This window comes from Sinocyclocheilus anshuiensis, unplaced genomic scaffold (assembly GCF_001515605.1).
Source record: "Sinocyclocheilus anshuiensis isolate Anshui unplaced genomic scaffold, SAMN03320099.WGS_v1.1 scaffold513, whole genome shotgun sequence".
Lineage (NCBI taxonomy): Eukaryota > Metazoa > Chordata > Actinopteri > Cypriniformes > Cyprinidae > Sinocyclocheilus > Sinocyclocheilus anshuiensis.
Window position 1 is genome coordinate 234325 of NW_015537972.1, and position 20562 is coordinate 254886.

Below are 20562 nucleotides of genomic sequence, written 5' to 3' on the forward strand. Positions count from 1 at the left end.
CTGTTCTCTCTGGAGCACCATAAAAGTGGTCCATACATCTCATCCATATATTCCATGTCTTCTGAAGTCATACATTATTTTTGTGTGCCAAAAGAACTACTGTTGATTTAAGCCATTATAGCCCCCTACATTTGAAATGCCATCTAGTAGGGATGTTGTGATTCAAAAGACATTTGACTGATTCATTCTGCCACGTGAGGTCAAACGTTCACCTGACCTCAGTGATAAGCCACGTGGTGATTCTTCTGAAGTGTTTTTGTACAAAGGTCAGCTGTCAAGTATGTGGTGCAGCCAATGAATAGAAATCACATTCAAGTATATCTGAGTTTACCATAGCTAAATATTTGTCAGTACATTTGGCAATCAACTTTACAGCATACTTGAAGTATCTTTTTTTTGTAATAAGTACTCTTTTTAAAAGTATGCTAGAGTGTACTACTTTTCACAAGGGTTCTGGTCCCTAAAATATGGCTTATATGGAAGCATATCACCTACTTAACCATCTGTACTGTTCTCTCTGGAGCACCATAAAAGTGGTCCATACATCTCATCCATATATTCCATGTCTTCTGAAGTCATACATTATTTTTGTGTGCCAAAAGAACTACTGTTGATTTAAGCCATTATAGCCCCCTACATTTGAAATGCCATCTAGTAGGGATGTTGTGATTCAAAAGACATTCATCTAGTAGGGATGTTGTGATTCAAAAGACATTTGACTGATTCATTCTGCCACGTGAGGTCAAACGTTCACCTGACCTCAGTGATAAGCCACGTGGTGATTCTTCTGAAGTGTTTTTGTACAAAGGTCAGCTGTCAAGTATGTGGTGCAGCCAAGTTTTGGTATTACTGTAGGGTGGCGAGAGTGATTCACTTTGATTGGAAATCAAACGTACATTGAAATAATACCAAGGAAACAAAACATTGGAAAAGAAAATAACATTGTGGTTTTAATAGCTCTTAGGTACTTTAACAGGCTTAAGCTGGCCACGCATACACACACACACACACACACACACACCGACACAACGAGATATTTCGAGACTGTCATAAGTAAAAACCCCATTTGGAAACTGGTCCTGCATTATTTTTCTGGTAGGTGAACTGCAGTCAGTCTGGATTCAGAAAGCCGTCACTGCTTTTACTTCACTGAAGTCATCCATGTTTATTCAGATAACTCTCAAGGGGCTGTTATTGTACAGGTGGTTCAAGTATCCTAGTGGTCTGTGTTTCATTCATACACTCATACTGATACTGAAATGTGGAAATGAAAACGTGTCTTTAACTTCACAGAATTCCAAAGCCTTTGATTTTCATCCAAGATTGTTCTTTGCATGGTCCTCCCTTAAATCCGTATCTCCTCCTATATAAGGCCCTGTGTCATTAGCCCCTCCCCCACTGCTGCAGAGGCTGGACTCTGAGCACAAACTGCTAATTAAGACATTTTTGAGTGACAGCTTGTAGCTCCTCCTCCTCTGTGAGGTGTCTCAATTGGCTTTGGGTTTAGCTCCACCTGGAGTGGGGTCCGGGGGTGGTCCGCCACCCTGGGTCAGCCGATGAAGGCTGTTCAACAGACAAAAAAAACAATTACATGTTTATTATCAGAACTGTCAGATAAACTTTTTTGATCAAAAACATCATGAGTCATCTTGACTTGAAGCACTGATATGATAGGAAGATCACTTCTTGCAGAAGATGGCGCTATACTCACAAGTCCTTTATGTTGTCAATGTGGGCTTGCACTGCTATAAAGCAGCTGTCCACTTTGTCCTGTAAAAGAAGAGAGCATGAGCAGCAATATGTGTTAACCTTAGTATTAAAAGTAATTTTCAAAGTTAATATTATTTTTAGTATGTTTCTTTATACTTCAGAATTTCATGTTTAATTCTTTGTGTTACTTGCTTTTTTTTTTTTTTGCTTTATTGATTAAAAAAAATATTTTTCATTATTTGCTGAGTAAATCCAATTAAAATTAATTTTCAAAGTTAATATTTCTTTATACTTCAGAATTTCATGTTTAATTCTTTGTTACTTGCTTTTTTTTTTTGTTGCTTTATTGATTAAAAAAATTATTTTTCATTATTTGCTGAGTAAATCCACTATATTAATAAAAAATTATAAATAGTGTCTTTAGAAATCTAATATTATTCCATACCACTGCACATAAACCATAATTCCTTCATGTATAAAGTAATCATTGGATTGTTGGACAATTAATTATAAAAATAACAATGACAAATGTATACAATTAATCAGCAAGACTTTCTCCTCTGTCAATCAAAAACTAACATTAAAATTACAAATTAAATTAAATTAAAAAGCATTTTCAGTTATGCTGTGAGAAGATATGATACACCAGATTTAGCATCAGCAATGCCAAAACACATTGTAACTAATCACACAGAGCCGATTTGAATATCAGAAAGTGCAGAATAAATATGATATATGAAGATATGGGAAGATACAGTAATCTGTGAAAAACAACTACTTGTATTGTACTGCATTATTATTATTATAAGCATTATACAATATATTTTTCAAGAAACAGAGATTCAAACTACCTGGTCTCATGGCAAAAACGTACCTGGGGCACTTTTTCGCGAGACGCTAAATACGTACCAATAAGTACATATCACTGCAGTTTACAAAAGAAATTAACACTAGAGGCAGTAAAATTCAGACACCTTTATTCCTTTTCACACAAATTTACAGAGTTTCGATTAATAAAGCGTAATTTTAGCACAATTACTTGAAGAATATTATGACTTCAAAACAATTTTAATATGCTGGGAGATTTGAAAACTGATGCTTTTGAATGTTAGAATCGCTCATATCCAGCTTCATATATCTATGGGTTTTCATAGACGGTCGGTGTGTTCGGTAGCTCACGGAGTACGGAGACGTAGCCTACTTGAGAGACGAGGAGCTCCGGTTCGAATCCCGTGTAACTACGGGTCGACAAAACAGTTCAAATCTGCATAGAAGGAAGTTCAAATGGCACGGTTGCATCAACAAATGCGTTTTTATATCAGTTTTGCATTTGTTAACACTATCGGGTAGGTTTAGGGTTGGTTTCCAACACGATAGAGCATTACATTTTAGCGACAGTCCCCGGATATTTGAATTCTGAACCGCCGCAATACGTACCTGACGCAATGAAATAAAAACAGAGCAATAAGTACCTAGCCTATGTCAACGTAATAAAAACGTGCCAGGGTCACGTATTGAACCCGTTTTAGCGCCACTCAGTGGACATTTCTCTTTGAAACTGTGGCGAAACGTGCAGTAGCTAAGGTAGGCTTACGTAAAAACGGTGTTGCAGAAAAGTACCCAGCGGTAGGCTACAGTATTTGTATGAGACCAGGTTGGATTCAAAATAACATAATAATAAAAGTATGAGGTGGTAGAATTACAAATGATCCAGATACAAATGAATCCCTAGTTAATCACATGTCTGATGTCACCAACAACATGTGGGTATTAGCATATGTAAACAGTGTTTCTTATTATATCCAGTACTTAGGCTTATTTGAATATAAAATATGTCTGGCTAAAATACACAGAGAAATACATAGGGAATATGGATGAGATGAGATGCCACTGTCGTTAAAGCCCACAGAGACTGTGTTACCTGGTGCCTTGTGTAAAACAGAGGGACAGAGAAGACAGCAATCACACCTGAAGAGCACATGATGACAAGAAGGACTAGTTAAAAAAAGCGTTTGGCATTAACTGATCATAAAGCATCATAATATATGTCAATCCTTCATAGAAAATGTAATGTAATTGAAAAAAAATGGCCAACATATCTCTGAGGCCTTTGTATATGTGTAGATTTGCAAGTTATAGATTAACCACCGAATGCAAGTTACAAAGCATAACTAAAGGAACAACAAAAAAAAGTTGTTGGACATCATACCGATGATGAGCAAGGTAAGGGCATTGCAGAGGTTTCCCAGGAACGTGACCAGATACATCAGCAACAAGAACTGGGAATAACAAACAAACTTTTAATTACTCGATTCCTAAATGTTTGTGTGTGCAAACCAGTGTACAGAAAACACAAATCTGATTCCTCAAGCCACTTCAGCATTCTGTCAAACCCAACATCCACAGCATGATGTGATTTTCTGGGATTATTATCTAAAACAGTGTGTCTGGCCCAGAGAAAACGCTTCCTCTTATATCTCCTCAGTGTGAAGTTTCTAGTCACCAAGTCTGAAACTAGAAACCGCACTCAGGACAAGACCCTCTTGTATCCTCCCGTCTCATAAGACCACATGTGTCCCATGTCACATTCCACACAGGTCACCGTGTGACTCTGTCACACCCCGAAACATGAGGACTATTAAGAGTTTCAGCTGAAGACTTTGCAGTGCTTGGCTGGATTTAGATGTGTTTGAAAGACAAAGTTAGGTCACTTTTAAATAACTGCTCCTCAAGTATACTAAATCATCACTGTATTTATGAATATTTCGTAATCAAAGACATAAAAACATGTTGAGAGCTAGACTTATCAGGATTTTATTCATAGTGAGAATAAAAATGCATTCACAAAGTCAGAAAACTTTGACAATACAAAAGAAATCACTAAAGAGATCTCTTTAATATCTCGGATGTTTCTCCTAGACATCATTTCTGGACAACTCTCAGATAGCTTACACATTTTTTAAATTTTTTTATTTGATAAAAATGCTATTTTACAAAGCATATTAAGTAGATATAGACAAGTGGAGCTAGGGAGGAGGAGGGTGATTGCTGTATCACCAGTGCCAATGGGCTGTAATTGAAGATGAAGTGGTGAATGCCAGTATTTATTTAAATGTTAAAAAGAGAAAGAAAAAAAAGTAGTGGCTTAATTGGATAGGAGGGGTGAGAAAGGAACCTCAGAGATCTAAATATGAAACATTTCTCATCAAGTTCTTCTCACACTAAAATACAATAATTATGTCATCTTTATTTATTTATTTATTTATTTATTATTATTATTATTATTATTTTACTTTAGTGTATTGTATTTATTTATTTATTTTTGCTGTAGAAAATTTATGGCATTTTAAAATGCTGTCATAAAATTTTGCCTAAAAACACAATAGGAATTTAGAAACCTTACTTTTCTCTCAAAATGCAGAATATTATCATAGATTCTGTAATTCTGTGCCATAATGTGTGGGAGATAATCTATGTCAAGTCTCATATAGACCACACGTGCCTGAAAATACACCCCAAAACACTGTCAGAAGTATTTCGTGTGGTAAGCCTTGAGTGTAATTAGAGTGACAGCTGTGAGCGACATTATTTTAAGTGCACAGCTGAGAGGCCTGAAATAACGAAAATAATTTTTGTCCTTTGTAGAGGACCTTTTTAATTACCACAGTGGTTATGCAAACATCCTTGGATTTATTAACGTCATGGAAAGAGAAACAGTTAGGTATATTATTTTGCAATTATCTTTAGCATTTGATGTATAATTAGTCTTTTTTCATTGCTTTTTTCAAAAGCAAGAATAAATTAGTTGGTTTCTTTCTGTTGGGGAGACACTACACATCAATTGAATAAAATATTCTTATGAAATATGAGAACTTGCTATGAAACATTATAAGGGTGTTTCTCATTACAATGTGTTTCTAAGGTTTTTCTCAAGATGTTATATATATATATATAAAAAACTTTTTGCTGGGTCTCAAGAGGATGATGAACAAACGCAAAAGCCACAAATGCCACATTCAAGTACTGAAAATGAAAAGAGACCAAAAAAGATAAGATGAGAATTTAATAAATAGAAGCGGACAGAAAAAAAGAGAAATGAAAAGAATATCTTTGACAGGCACTACAGAGCACAAAACTAGAAACATGAATGTGTGCTAGCAATGTGATACATTCAGAAAGAGAGATGTTTTTTTCACAGAGAGAGAAATAAAAATATTAAATTAAACATTCTATGAGAGTGATCCTTTTTCATCAATGTGGAATATATTTCATTGATCTAGCAGACAGATTCAGATGAATGAATTTTATACAGCATCGTCAGTTCTCAGGCCTCACCTTGAGTGAGTTGAACAGGTTGCCCACAAAGATGAGGTTCCTTATTGTGTCTACGGCAGAACAGGACAGCACAATGGCCTTCTGCATGTAGTGCTGCGCCTCTTCCCCACTTAAACTGATGTCCAACTCTAGATTTGACCTGCAGCACATCAATACATACAGACACAGCCTTACACACTGACATTAAACGTAAATTTGTTTTTCAAGATGACACATTTATCCAAAGCAGAGCCCATAATTGTTTATTTAACAGTTGCACAGTTGCTTTTTTGGCCCTATGAAAAAAAAAAAAAACTTTCACACTCTCACTAGTTTATTTAATATGGAAGTCCGTTTCCGCCACTGAATAAAAAAATAAAAAAGGTAATTGCGACTTTTTATCTCACAATTCTGACTTTTTTTCTCATAATTGCGTGATATAAACTCGCAATTGCGAGTTAAAAAGTCATAATTGTGAGATATAAACTCTTTTAATTGTGAGATATAAATTCTGAGAAATAAAGTCAGAATTGCGTGATATAAACTTGCAATTCTGAGAACATATCAGTCTTTAAAAAAAGTCTGAATTGTGAGTTTATATCTTGAAATTGTGACTTCATATCTCGCAATTCTGACTTTATAACTCGCAACTGTGAGTTTATATCTCACAATTCTGTGAAAAAAAGTCCAAATTGTGAGATACAAAGTCGCAATAACCATTTTTTATTTTTTATTCAGTGGCGGAAACGGGCTTCCATCATTTAATCCATCTTCTAATAATGGCCAAAAATACATTTTCTACACTTTTTGCAAAATCTGACAAAATTACATCTTGGGCACAAGTGACATGCAATACACTAGACTTTTGAAGAACTTCATAAGCGGCAAAAATGTTGGCCATGTTGAAAATGGGCTATTTGTTATTGTAAGCATGTAAAATTATTAAAAATCCCTTGAACACTGCAGTAAATGTAAATTGGTATACCTTATGAAGTAGAGAAGAATCTAACAGTTACCATAATTTTGTATAGCCAAAATATTAGTATTAACCTATTTCTAATAAGCACCTTGTAGTCTCTTGATGTTTAAACACAAGGCTTGTGATGTCAAATGAATGTAAAAAACTGTCAACCCTGTTAATTTTCTGAAAGAATAGTTTAAATATAGTTTAATCGTAATGTTAATATATTTATTGTTTTAGCTTATTTGCACATTACAATTAATTTCACTTATATACAGTCTTTCTTTGATATTATTTAAAATTATTAAGAAATTTGCTTTAAAAATCTTGAAAAAATAGATTGTTGTATAGAAGACCCCCACATAATGTTGCTCTGCTCAATGAGTATTTTGGTCTATTTGTACTAAGGTGAGGATATGTTGAGAAAATATCTGGAATCAGATAAAAACTGAAGAAGACTGGAGAAGAGGTCAGAGACTCACTGGAAAGGGTGAACTCCATCTCCCAGCTGGAGCACATGCAGCAGTTTGTAGTAGATTCTGACAGAGATGGTGAAGCACATGATGGCCAGGGAGAGCGTGGACACCACAGAGATGATGCTCAGCTGGAACAGGGACAGCAGCCCCACCACCAGCCCTGTGAGCACCATCCCCGTCCGCTCCATGTCCTTCCAGTAGATCAGGTCCATCACTGCATGGATCGAGAAAAAGAAAATGGCTTGGGTTTAAAACCACAGATGGTTTCTTAAGAACTGTGGTGGACAACTGTGGGTGATTTCCAGGGTGTTGCTTTGTGGTTGCTTAAATATTTAAAGTCTCTGACATCATTTTACTCCTTCAGTGTTCTCAAAATACTCCAATGTACTCCTACAATGTCACTTAGATTCACAGTGGCATGTTTCTCCTCAACAAGCCACTTGATTTAAGATATTATTCATGTCTATATTACAAACGTGTGGGATTCATGTCAAAGTTTAATACTTCGGATTGGGGTTTTGAGAGCACCTCTAATAGAATGGATGGGAAGCTTAATGGGATTTGCTCAAGTAGGACATGTTCTTGGACCAACAACCTTGTTGGACCTGAAACAACATTCAGATCAACCAATCAGATCTTAAGGTTAGGCTTAACTCTGGGGTTGTATCTCGAACAACATCCTTATCAACTTGTGCCATTAAGGTGAAGGATAATGAAGAGCAATGAGTGGTTGATACAAACCAGAAACATGTCTTAGTTTAACAAATTATGTGGCACTATATTTAATCTTTGTCCACTGTTTCAGCGGCATTGGTTCCAGAAGTATTTCCCCCATTCCTTTTTTAAAAAGTCCCTTTTTGCTAAACAGTTATAAGCCATGAACCAAATAAAATTTGATTTGAAGCAAAAACATATTGGAAATCTGACAAAAAGGTGTGTAACACTGGAAATGGAAACAATTTAACAATGAACTACAAGATCTACAATACAATGAAGCACTGCAAATAACACAATCAAAATAAAAATAGGGAGACTCACTCTATTATGTCATTCACAGTGCTTCATGGAAGTGGGCGGCCACTGAAGTGTTGTTTTGGCATGATTTGTTTAATTCAATTCTCTGATTGGTGGAGATTTGTCTGCAGAATTATGGGTAATGTAGTTTTTGACCAGTAACTCCACTGTTATACACGATTTAAAAAAAAAAAGTTGAAATTATGCAGGGTAATGACTTTAACGGATGCATATACCATCACTTAATAACCTTGTAGCTTACCGTCGGTCTGTCTTTAAGGGTTTAGAAGTTATCGTTAAAAATCAATTCCCATATGGGGAAAATGAATTAAATGTTTACTTTTTGAACCAGACTGTTATAGAGATTATCTATAAGAGATTTTAGACAAACCTTTGAACAGAATCTTAAACCTTAAAGGGTTAGTTCACCCAAAAATGAAAATTAGGCTGCGTTTTACTCACCCCCGAGGCATCCTAGGTAAGGAAGCAAAGTTTCCTTACTTTAGCAAAGGAAAACCAGTCTCCTCTTGGCTTATATCGAAATCCTCTGACATTCTTCTTTACAAATCCTCGTTTTGTACTTCTAATTCTTGACGGTTGTTTTGTTTTGATCTCTCCCCTGCATTTCCGCATGCGCAAAGCCGACCTCATACGTCATTCCCCCGGAACTGCTTCTGTTTACAACAGTGAGCGCAAGCTAGATTCAAGTGATTATTACGTTTTGAATATGGATATGTTTCTTACAAAAACGCATCGATTCGCTACAGAAAGCCTTTGTTCACCCACCGGAGCCGTGTGAGACACTTTTTTTTATGGATGGGCGATTTTTATTTAAGTTCCGCTGAGTGGCATTAAACCGCTTGAAAGATCAAAGACAATTTTTAATATAACTCTGACTGGATTCGTCTGAAAGAAGAAAGTCATATACACCTAGGATGCCTAACGCAGTGAGTAAAATGCAGCCTAATTTTCATTTTTGGGTGAACGAACCCTTTAAAGTATAAAGGTCACAGAAAAATAAAAAGCATTTGATAATCATGTAAAAAATAATGAATGAACAGATATAAGGCAGCAGATGAGGTGACAAGTGAGATAATCAGCTGTTTATTCTTGCATAACGATTGGCAAGATTAGATTAACTAGCTCCTCCCAAACCTTTGATTAGAACTCTATTTTTTTAACAAACACTGAAACAGAATGTTACAATGAGGAATACTAATGCAGTGATGCTTTGAAAGCATCAATGTAGATAAATGTAAAACAAAACTTCTAAGGAACGACAGAAACATTGAGGCTACAGTAAATGAGTCGGTGGATATAGGCTTAAGTTATCGATGACAGGGAGACAAACTGCAAGCAGTCTTTTGGGCTGACCTCAGCTATTCTTAGGCCGTGTAAGAAGGAAGAGAAACTAAGAATTTAAAGTGGTCCCTTAAAGCACCTGCTGACAGCACTCAACCTGTATCCCATTGCCTAGCAATAGTCTCAGGGCTTCTGCACATAACTTAGACTCTCAGTAATGAGAACAGCTTTACTTCTCAAACACAAGCACTTCTTTTTATTTGTATTCACTAGGAAAACATTCTGTAGCCTGTCTAAAGGGACTCGTATAAGCAAAGCAATAGCTTACAGGCTAATACTGTGGCTAATCCATTCAGAATTACCTCAGCGCTAATGTCATTCATGTCTGTTGTGCGACTCTGAATGGTGGACCTAGCAGCAGGTGGATGGACTATTTATAACCTAAACGTAATGTATAGCAAGCCTCTAGCTTTAGACAAATCTGTCTATTGTTACGCCAGGTGGTTCAGCAGACGTATTTGACGCAGTTAGCTTTAACAAGCTTGCTCAGCTCAGGCAATATAAACAAACGCAAAGCTAATGACATTCTAAACTAGTTTCTAAAAGAAACAAATTGTGTACTTTCAGATTGAATGAGAGTTACAGAATTTTCAGTAGTTTTTCAGTAATGCTAGCAACAAAAGCATGATTATTTGTTGAATAATATAGTCAGTCGGTCATTATCACTAAATAGCAACCTAGACAAAGAGATCAGAATCATCCTGAAGGGTTTTATTTTGCGGTAATGACTGACTACAGACTTATTCACCAAATAAATAAACTTGAAGAAAGATACCAGAGATACATGAAGATATAAGAGATCTATGAAAGTACCACAGTTATGTAGGGTCTATAATTTAATATTTGACGAGCAAATGCTGCAATTAACCAATAAAGTAAATACAAACTGAGAATAACATCTACTTTAGATGTGTATTATGAAGTTAAACTTCTACATGAACATAAAAATGTTCAGTTTTCATTCATTCTCCATCTCCCGCACAAAAACACATTGCCTCATTTTATGAGATGCCACACACATCTCTCGCTTACGTAATCAAAAATAGTAAAAACAATAGACTGAACTCAAATGACAGCATAGGATTAAACTCTCAACTCTTTGCTATGTGGTTCAGACAGAAATAAAAGTTCACCTAACCCATGTCTCTTAGTGCTCTCAGCTCAGATAATTATATTCTCAAAGTCCCAGTTTGTGTATTTCCTGCTCCCTCACCTTTACTGGTCATTTTGGAGTCTTCATGGGCCGATCCCTCTCTCGGCTGTGTCTATGTCCCTGATCTTCTCTGAAAACCCCTCAAGCTGTTTTTGGCTGGGTCTGCTCTGTCAGCAGCCCCCCAGCCCAACAACCCAAAAATAAATCTGCACAATTGTGCCCGCCCCATTAAAGAAGACAGAGGCAGTTATACTGACAAATACACTCACTCACAAATACACTGTACAAACTGTACATCTACATGTGATCAGTTCAGACAAATTAATGATGTAATACCACTTTAAATCTAATATCTACACTTGATTTTAGTATAATATATATATACTAGATTTGACTCATCCTACAACTACTGTTATAAAGAAGACAAATCATACTAAAGCATACTAAAAATGTTCAAACACTGTTTAATCATTAAAATAATCATACTCATGCACCACCCTATACTCTGTTCAATATAATTCTTTACAGAATATTGCAGTTCTATTCTCACTTTCCTTTCTTCTTTTCAAATTGCACATTTTCATTGGCTTACTGGTTAAGTAACATCTACAACAGGAAGCTTCTCGGGTTATGGATTTCACAAGGCGTGTCTGTTTAAGGTGGTTCTAAAGTTTATTCTAAATTTGGAAAAAAAATGTTATGCACAAAACAGTTGGACACAGGTTTTACATGCAAATATGTTTACACTGCAAAAAGTCAAATTAAAAATCTAATGTAAAGGGATAGTTCATCCAAAAACGAGAACTCCAAAGCAGTATGAAGCCCATTTGAAACACCATTGACTTTCATTGTATGGAAAAAGAGGTCACACTTTATTTTAAGGTTCAATTCTCGCTATTAACAAACCATTAACTATGACTTTTGCCTCAATAAACTCCTAATTTGCTGCTTATTAATAGTTAGTAAGGTAGTTGTTAAAGCTGCAGTCAGTACGTTTTGCCTCTTTGTCACCATCTCTGTTTGAAAACCTGCAATTGCAGCTGTGAGCGGAATTATCTTCCTTGCGTGGGTTGTGCTCGGCTCCAGCGTGGATGAATCTAATGTCCTGAGGAGTATGTGTGGCAGTCAGTCACCGCACAGGTGTGGATATTTACTGTACTTCGTAATCACTGATTCTAGCCTACGTCTTGGAATATGACCCAAATAAGAATTTTCACCGTATATTGCCATCTGAGCAAGTAAGTAACAAGTCTGCCACTTTTGTTCTGACCAACTGAGGAAAAATGCATTACCATAAATCTCGCTACCAATGGTGATTCAATCTAAAGATCGGTTAGCTCATATCACATCAAACCGTTCAAATTATTATTATTGTTATACTTTATTCTCAGATGATTAATGTTGACAACATCAGCACTGGTGACTATGAGTATAGTGTGTATTAGCGTGTAGATTTCACATTAACTATGACTTTTGCCTCAATAAACTCCTAATTTGCTGCTTATTAATAGTTAGTAAGGTAGTTGTTAAAGCTGCAGTCAGTACGTTTTGCCTCTTTGTCACCATCTCTGTTTGAAAACCTGCAATTGCAGCTGCGAGCGGAATTATCTTCCTTGCGTGGGTTGTGCTCGGCTCCAGCGTGGAAGAATCTAATGTCCTGAGGAGTATGTGTGGCAGTCAGTCACCGCACAGGTGTGGATATTTACTGTACTTCGTAATCACTGATTCTAGCCTACGTCTTGGAATATGACCCAAATAAGAATTTTCACCGTATATTGCCATCTGAGCAAGTAAGTAACAAGTCTGCCACTTCGGGTCATTTTTAACCAAAAAAAGTTGCGGACTGCAGCTTTAAATTAAAAAGTATTAACTTGGAAGGTTTTGGAAGAAGATTTGGAATGTGGAAAGATAACAGCATTTTCACTTTTGGGTGAAATATCCTTTTAAGAAATGTTTTTTGATATGCTTTCCAGTAAAGATACCTAAAAATCCTTGATACATTTAACTGAAAAGTATAATTTTTGTTTTCACGTACTGTATCTTGAATACAAGTATTTTTTGTGTCTTAAAGTTTTTTGTATTATCTATTTACTAATAAATTAATTATATTTTATTATTATTATTATTGTTATTATTATTTTCCCTTCCACCCATCGCTCCATGGTGTGTGCTTTCTGTGGAGAACAATGTATTTTAGATTTTTTTTAGCAAAAAATAAATAAATCAATAAACAATATTTTTGTCAGTGTACATGTAAGTGGTTTGTGAATGTACTTTGAGAATCACTGAATAAATAGATCTATTGTGCAGTGTTAGTGTGTTATATGTTCTTAAAGTGCATCTGTTTCTGCTACAGATTACTATGATGCGTAATTGACTGTGAACATCTGTTGTTCTGGATGATGACAATTTCTGTATTGTGTTTACGTTACGTTTTGGACACAGAAGGCTCTTTACAGTCAATATTCTTCAGTGCACATGAGAATGCATTTTGCCACCGCCCTTCTAACCTCCACGCTGGAAGCACATGCCAACCATAATGACTCTGAGCCGTATGGCACATACAGGGAGCATGACTCTACTTTTAGAAGAAGACAGACCGGCCAGGAATCCACTCAGTGGCATCAGCCCATTACAGTTCAGCCCCTGGAGTGTGTTACCATGGCGATGGAAACTGTATTCTCCAATAAAACACCAGCATTTATCTTCACATGTGGGAAGCCTGTGCTTCTCATGAACAAGAGAAACCATATCCCTGGGATCTGTTTTACATATTGACATATTGACTGATTAAGTGCTGTCAGAAACGACCAGGCTTTAAAGAATATGGCATTTATAGCGGTCTTGGCGAAACAGGGAGCAGATAATTGACTATAAAGATGGGAAGCGATGTCTAACCTGCTATCTGGATGCAAACTGTTGGCCCCTCTGTTAAGTTGACAGTGGAGTAGCACTGCTTACAGAGCTGTTCTTCCTGAGTGTTTCGTCCATTGGCAGGAGGCGTTGTGTGTGACTGCTCCACCATCTGCAGGGTGGCGGTGGTTTCCGTGGCAACAGAAGGGTTTGACCCATGAAGCTGTGGTACTGCAGACATAATTCACAATTAATCACCATGATACTATCTGGATGACACTGATTCTATGGTGAATGAACATTTTTTTCAGTATATATATTTGCTTATACTATTGTAAATAATTTATGAATGATTTTATTTATAATTATTTTCATTATTTAACGTGATTATATTAATCATTATTTTTAACAAATTATCCATAATGGTATCAAATTTTTTTTTTTATAAAAAATGAAATACATATCTTCACACACACATGTAATTTTTTTAAATTATGTAAAAATATTTTAATGAATAAATAATATTTGATTTTTATTATAAAAATATATAATTCTAAATTTGATTCAATTAAATTTTAAAAAGTATTGAAAAGTAAAATACTTATATACACATTCTTTTGTAATTTGTAATTTTTATTTTAAAATAAAATACCATTTTATTAGTAATTATTTATTAATTAAAACAAAAAAATGTACATTTACAGTTTGTGATTTATTTATATTTAAAATTGGAATTTACCAATTACAATGAAATTTATGTGTGCATATTGACACATAAACACACATAATTTAAAGATGCAATTTTATTAATTATGTAAAAATTTTATTAATAAATAATTAACAATAGCATTTTATTTTTATTTTATAAAATAAAATACTAATGTATTTTATATAACCTTTCTGTATATACAATCAATAGATTAATAATCAATATTTAAAAAAAAATATGTATACTTGCCAGAACAGAAAGCCTGCTTTAGATTCCATCATTCAGGTTGCTGTTAGTAGTTACTACAGACTTCCTATGTGGCTGTTCAGGTATTTTAGTGCATTGCTATGCTTTTCATTTGGGTTTTCTGGGTGGTTTCTTACTGGCCTAAAGACTAAAGACCCCACCTTCAAAGTCTCTATGATTTTCTGGCCAGATCCGGTCCCTTTAATTCAAGTCAGTGTCTGCTTTGAACCTAGCTATTTTAAAATGCATCATGCACACATGCGAACACACACATTTGTTTACATTTTGTATGCATAAGCACCTGTTATTTGCTCATCTTGATGACTGCATGTTAAGTTGTATGTTTGGATGCCTGAGATCTCCTCCGTTGCTTCCCATGTCCTTGTGTCTTTATCCTGAAACTCCTCCACCCTGTGAGTCTGTGGCTCTAGAGTCCACTGCAGGCTCTCCTCCTCGGCGTCTCCCTCCCCTTCTACAGTCAAGAAGGCATGAGGGTCCCAATCCACAGCAGGGGAGTCCGGAGGTCCCTGGGTCTCCAGAGTGTCCATGCGGAGCAGTGAACCGCGGCCGCCCCTCCCGCCAGTCCTGCGGCGCCCCGAGTCTCTCCGCGATGAGCCGTCGCTCTCGGAGAAGGCAATGTAGGAGAAGGTGAGCTCAAAGGAGTTCTGACGTGGTGTGCCCCACACGGAAGAGCTGCTGAGACATGCGTCATCATCCTCCAGGCCTTCATCGTCGTCAGACCATTCCCTGGCCGTCTGCAGTTCTGGGAAGTCGGACTCCTCATTTCCACCTAAGGAAAAATCTTTCATGATTAGGGCTATGCAGATGATGGCTTTTAAAGGGACGGTTCACCCATAAATGAAAATTACCCCATGATTTACTCACCCTCAAGCCATCATCCTAGGCAGGGCCGTTTCTAGGCATAGGCGAGCTAGGCGGTCGCCTAGGGCGCCACCAGCTGAAGGGAATATATACATATACTGTATATACACACATATATATATTGGGGGGGGCAATAGGGATTTCGCCTAGGGCGTCAAATTGGCTAGAAACGGCCCTGATCCTAGGTGTACATGACTTTAATCTTTCAGATGAATACAATCTGAGTTATTTTTAAAAATGTCCTGGCTCTTCCAAGCTTTATAATGGCAGTGAATGGGTGTTGAGATTTTGAAATCCAAAGAAGTGCATCCATCCATCATAAAAAGTGCAATTTGTAAAGAAAAATGTCAGAGGATTTTGATATAAGCCAAGAGGAGACTGGTTTTCCTTTGCTTGTAAACAAAACTTAGTTCTCACGTGACTAGCATATTCTCACCGGAGCTTACGCTACGCCTACGTCATCCGCTGGAACGCCACTCTCTCGTGAACACTTGTACGGCAGTTAGCGGAAGCTAGAGATTGCGGTTTATAAGGCTGGAAATATGGTTATTTTCCTTGCACAAATGCATCGATTCGCTTCAGGTGGCCTTTATTTACCCCCCAGAGCCATGTGGAGCACTTTTTATGATGTATGGACGCACTTTATTGGACTTCAAATTATCAACACCCATTCACTGCCATTATAAAGCTTGGAAGAGCATGGGCATTTTTTTAAATAACTATGATTATATTCATCTGAAAAAATAAAGTCATATACACATAGGTTGGCTTGAGGGTGAGTAAATCATGGGGTAATTTTCATTTTGGGTGAACTATCCCTTTAAGGGGCTATAATAGATGTGGATATCAGGAACACATGCAAATATAACTGAAGCACTCATATATTTGAATGTGTGTAAATATACTGTATATGAAAATATTACCATCTGAGCAGGGAGGCGTGGAGTCAGGTGTTGAGCTCACTGTTCCGAATTCCTCTGAAATGAGAGAGCAATATATGATCCTCAATTTAAGGGAATCACTTTAAATTTTATTGTCCTAGTGTTTATTATTATTATTATTCCTAATATATTTCCATTAACTGGTCAGCAAAGAACACAGCAAGAATTCTGCAGCAATTTTAAGTAAAATGTGGAAATTGTCCAGCGATGTGACTATTTTCATCATGAACTGTTCAATGCAGATGTGTATAAAAATTCAGCTTGTAAAGTTTATATGAAACTAATTCTACACAGCATAAAATAAGTTAAAGGAATAGTTCACAAAAATAATACAAAATTGCTGAAAATTGACTAACTCTCAGGTCATCCAAGATGTAGATGATTTGTTGTTTCTTCATCAGAACAGATTTGGAGAAATGTAGCATTACATCACTTGCTCATCAACAGATCCACTGCAGTGAATGGGTGCCGTCAGAATGAGAGGCCAAACAGCTGATAAAAACATCACAATAATCCACAAGTTATCGACATAACTTTAATCCATCCATTAACATCTTGTGAAGTGAAAAGATGCATGTTTGTAAGAAATTATGACGGCACCCATTCACTGCCATTCACTGTGTATATTATACTAGTTGCACTGGTGAGCAAGTGATGTAATGTTACATTTCTCCAAATCTGTTCTGATGAAGAAACAAACTCATCTCTATCTTCGATATCCTGAGGGTGAGTAAATTTTCATCTTAGTATAGTTTTAATAGCAGGACAGAAATTATTACCATGTCCTCCACTGTGATATTTGTGAAAGCTGCCCTTAACACTACATGTTTGTTTTTTCAAATAGTTGCTGTTGGTCATACAGACCTTTCCTTTAAGTGGGCAGTTCCTGCCAAGAATCAACTGCAAAGTGAAGCAGGCTTAGCCAGCTCATGTCTATTTGAATGTTATGGGCATCCATAAAAGAGACCTGTGATAAAAGCCTCTGAGCCTCCATTTCATGTTTTGCTCAATGGGATGAGTGAAACAAACTGAGGAACAAAGCTTTGTTCAGATCTTTAAGTCAGAGGTTTCCTTTTCAGCTCTCTGTCACTGTACAAAAACGAGCATTGCATTTCATGTCTGGTCTACAAAACATGCATTTAGTGCCTTAATATATTAAATTTACATACTTGCATACAATCTTAAAAATAAAGGTTCCAAAAGGGGGTTTCATAGTAATGTAATAGAACATGAAATAGCTGTAATAGAAGTACTTTTAGAACTCGACTGAGGGCTGTTAGACAAAAGAAAATGTTGCATTATATCCAACTTTATTATTAAAATGTATACGTTTTTTTTTTATAATGGAACAACATATATTTTTTTTTCTTCAGATTTTTAAATCAAATTCAGTTATAATATTTTTTACATGTCAATGCAAAAATAAGCAAATTTATCAAATAATTATTGTGATTTGATTTTAATATGCTAAGCTTCAATGGCATGTTTTTCCCCCTTTTCCCCTTCTCCTGTCATATGGCATGGCGGGCCAAATCAAAGGTCATCATGGGCCCTTCAGACATTTTGGGTTCTCAAAAGATTTTTCTTTCAGTGAGCTTTTTAAAAGAACCATTTTTTCCCATCTCAAATATATTTTAATAATCTGAAGAACTTTTTTCGATTATGAAGGGCCTTTTGTTATGTCAAAGGTTCTTCATGGAACCATCAAATAACTTTTATTTTAAAGAGTGTATTGCAAAGCCATTAAAATAATCATTATTGAGTCATGTAGTACACTGTAAATGTACTTAAAACTAGTGCTGTCAAACGATTAATCGCATCCAAAATAAAAGTTTTTGTTTGCATAATATATGTGTGTACTGTGTATATTTATTATGTATATATAATACACACACATGCATGTATATATTTCAGAAAAATATGTTAAGTTTATATATGAAATATATTTATTTATAATATAAATTATATGAATATAAATATAGACGTAAATACATGTAAATATTTCAAAATATATACTGTATGCATGTGTATTTATATATATACATAATAAATATACACAGAACACACACATATATTATGCAAACAAAAACTTTTATTTTGGATGCGATTAATCGCGATTAATCGTTTGACAGCACTGCTTAAAACATTTTTAATTTGTGTTTAGTTTACCTTCTTGGCTTGGAAGTTCACCATAATATTGTATTTTTGTTTTACAAATACTTTGTTTCCCTCTCGGAAACTAATTCAAACAATACAGCACAGCCACAGACCCTTGATTTAAAGGATAGAACCAATTCAATTCACCTTCAAACATCCCCATCACAAAGAATAGATACTAGAATCAATTAATAACAATAAAAATGCATTGTTTTTCTGTGTAAACTAGAATATAATTTGTATTATATTCAGTATTCAATGTTTACACTCACAATCTATAGGACAAATTATACAAAAACAAATCAATTGTAGCAATTGTTACACCAAATCATGCCAGATTATTACTAATGACAACAATTTTCCATTTTTTTCCACATTGCCCTTCCCTCAAATACATTTGTAAACAGCACAAGTCTTATATCGATGCTGCATTCATAGGTACAGAGCTAGTACGCACTGCAACATCAGCAGAATCCAGCAAAACAGATGGGTGAATGAGCGCTGGAGCCAACAAGCAGCCGAGATGATGCATCAGACACAAAGCAAGAGAATAAAAACACATCAGCGGCATACAGAGACAAATACAGAGACAAAGGAGAGACTCACTGCAGTGGGAAAACCCTAAAACCTGACCCATGCTCCATCAAGGCACCGCTGGGCCCATCCAGTCTGGAGTCCCCCTGTCCTCCGCGCTGTGGCACTCCTCAGCTGGATCGCTCCCTCTCTTTTCAGCTCTTCATGCACCCCTCCCTCGCTCTCTCCTTTAGTGTACTGCTGTTTCTCTTTCTCTCACCCTCCCCTCTCTTCATCAGACGGCCCCTCCCAGGTTCACTCGCTCTCTCATTCTCTGCTGCAGCCAATGGACTCAGAATGCCACTGTGTGTGTGTGTGTGTGTGTGTCAGTATGAGTGTGTGTGTATATAAAATGTCTGTCTCTCTATAAGGCTTAATTTAAAAGTCTAATGAGGCTTTTGTTTGTGTTCTGCCTTCAGCAGAGCCAAAGCCTCATGGGTTGTGAGGTACTCTAGCAAATGAGAAATGCTCACATGGTCTATCAGCTACTCTACATCACGATGTAGAACGAGTACAGCAGCCCACACAGGTTCACATACAGACAAATTAATACAAATCAAATTACAATTAAAGAAATATATATTTTGATATAATGTGTATCGCTATAGTTTTTTTTTATATATATTTTTTTCAATAATTTCAATGTTATTTAGTATTACGTAATAACGATATTATTTAAAAAAAAATGTTATTTAAATACTTATTTAAAAAGAATTATTTATTTTAAAACAGCAATAATTCATTTTTATAGCTGTGGAGACTAGGGCTAGTTGTCACATGGTCCAGTTACACAACTGTGCACTGTAAAAAATGACCGTGAATTTAACGGTAAAAGACTGTAAAAATGCTACAGTAAAAACCTGTTAAATGGTTAACGGTAAATTCCCCTACTATATACGGTGAAAAACTGTATTGGACATAAATTTTACAGTAGTATACCATTTTTGGAAGTGAAAAATACCGTATAATTTACAGTGAATAACCGTAAATTGACATTCCCAGAATTCCCTGCGTTACATTTCAAATTTGATGTTTATATCAGTTAATGAAATTACGGTATTTAACTGTAAATTTAAGTTAAAACTGTAAAACCTAAAACGTTGCTACCGTATTTTTTACGGTAAAATTCCGGCAACCACAGCTGCCGGTTTTTTACCGTAAATTTTACGGAATTTGTTTTACAGTGTGTCTTTTCTTTAGTAGTGGCTTTG

The 20562-nt window shown here is 35.9% G+C and overlaps 1 protein-coding gene across 2 annotated transcripts; it reads right to left on the reverse strand.

The window, feature by feature from the left end:
* Window positions 1–949: 949 nt before the first annotated feature.
* On the reverse strand, window positions 950–19550 carry rtn2a (reticulon 2a). 2 transcript variants are annotated; one of them, XM_016463299.1, is made up of 10 exons: window positions 19385–19550; window positions 16604–16657; window positions 15100–15588; window positions 13889–14074; window positions 7468–7675; window positions 6046–6184; window positions 3920–3989; window positions 3632–3678; window positions 1712–1770; window positions 950–1563 (listed from the first exon to the last, which is right to left on the reverse strand). In XM_016463299.1, exons 1-10 carry the CDS (start codon window positions 19413–19415, stop codon window positions 1488–1490), a joined length of 1359 nt encoding a protein of 452 aa, XP_016318785.1. In that variant the 5' UTR covers window positions 19416–19550; the 3' UTR covers window positions 950–1487. The 2 variants fall into 2 exon arrangements, with proteins under 2 accessions (XP_016318785.1, XP_016318794.1); XM_016463308.1 differs by having other exon boundaries at window positions 13952–14074; window positions 19385–19547.
* Between the last annotated feature and the right edge of the window lie 1012 nt (window positions 19551–20562).

What these genes read in the sequence shown, in the direction of transcription:
- rtn2a (XM_016463299.1), bottom strand. Translation starts at nt 19,415, where the DNA reads ATGGGTCAGGTTTTAGGGTTTTCCCACTGCA. An exon ending in ACCTGTTCAACTCACTCAAG is followed by an intron (nt 3,990 to 6,045) that starts GTGAGGCCTGAG and finishes TGTTATTCCCAG; the next exon opens with TTCTTGTTGCTGATGTATCT. An exon ending in CCTTACCTTGCTCATCATCG is followed by an intron (nt 3,679 to 3,919) that starts GTATGATGTCCA and finishes TGTGCTCTTCAG; the next exon opens with GTGTGATTGCTGTCTTCTCT.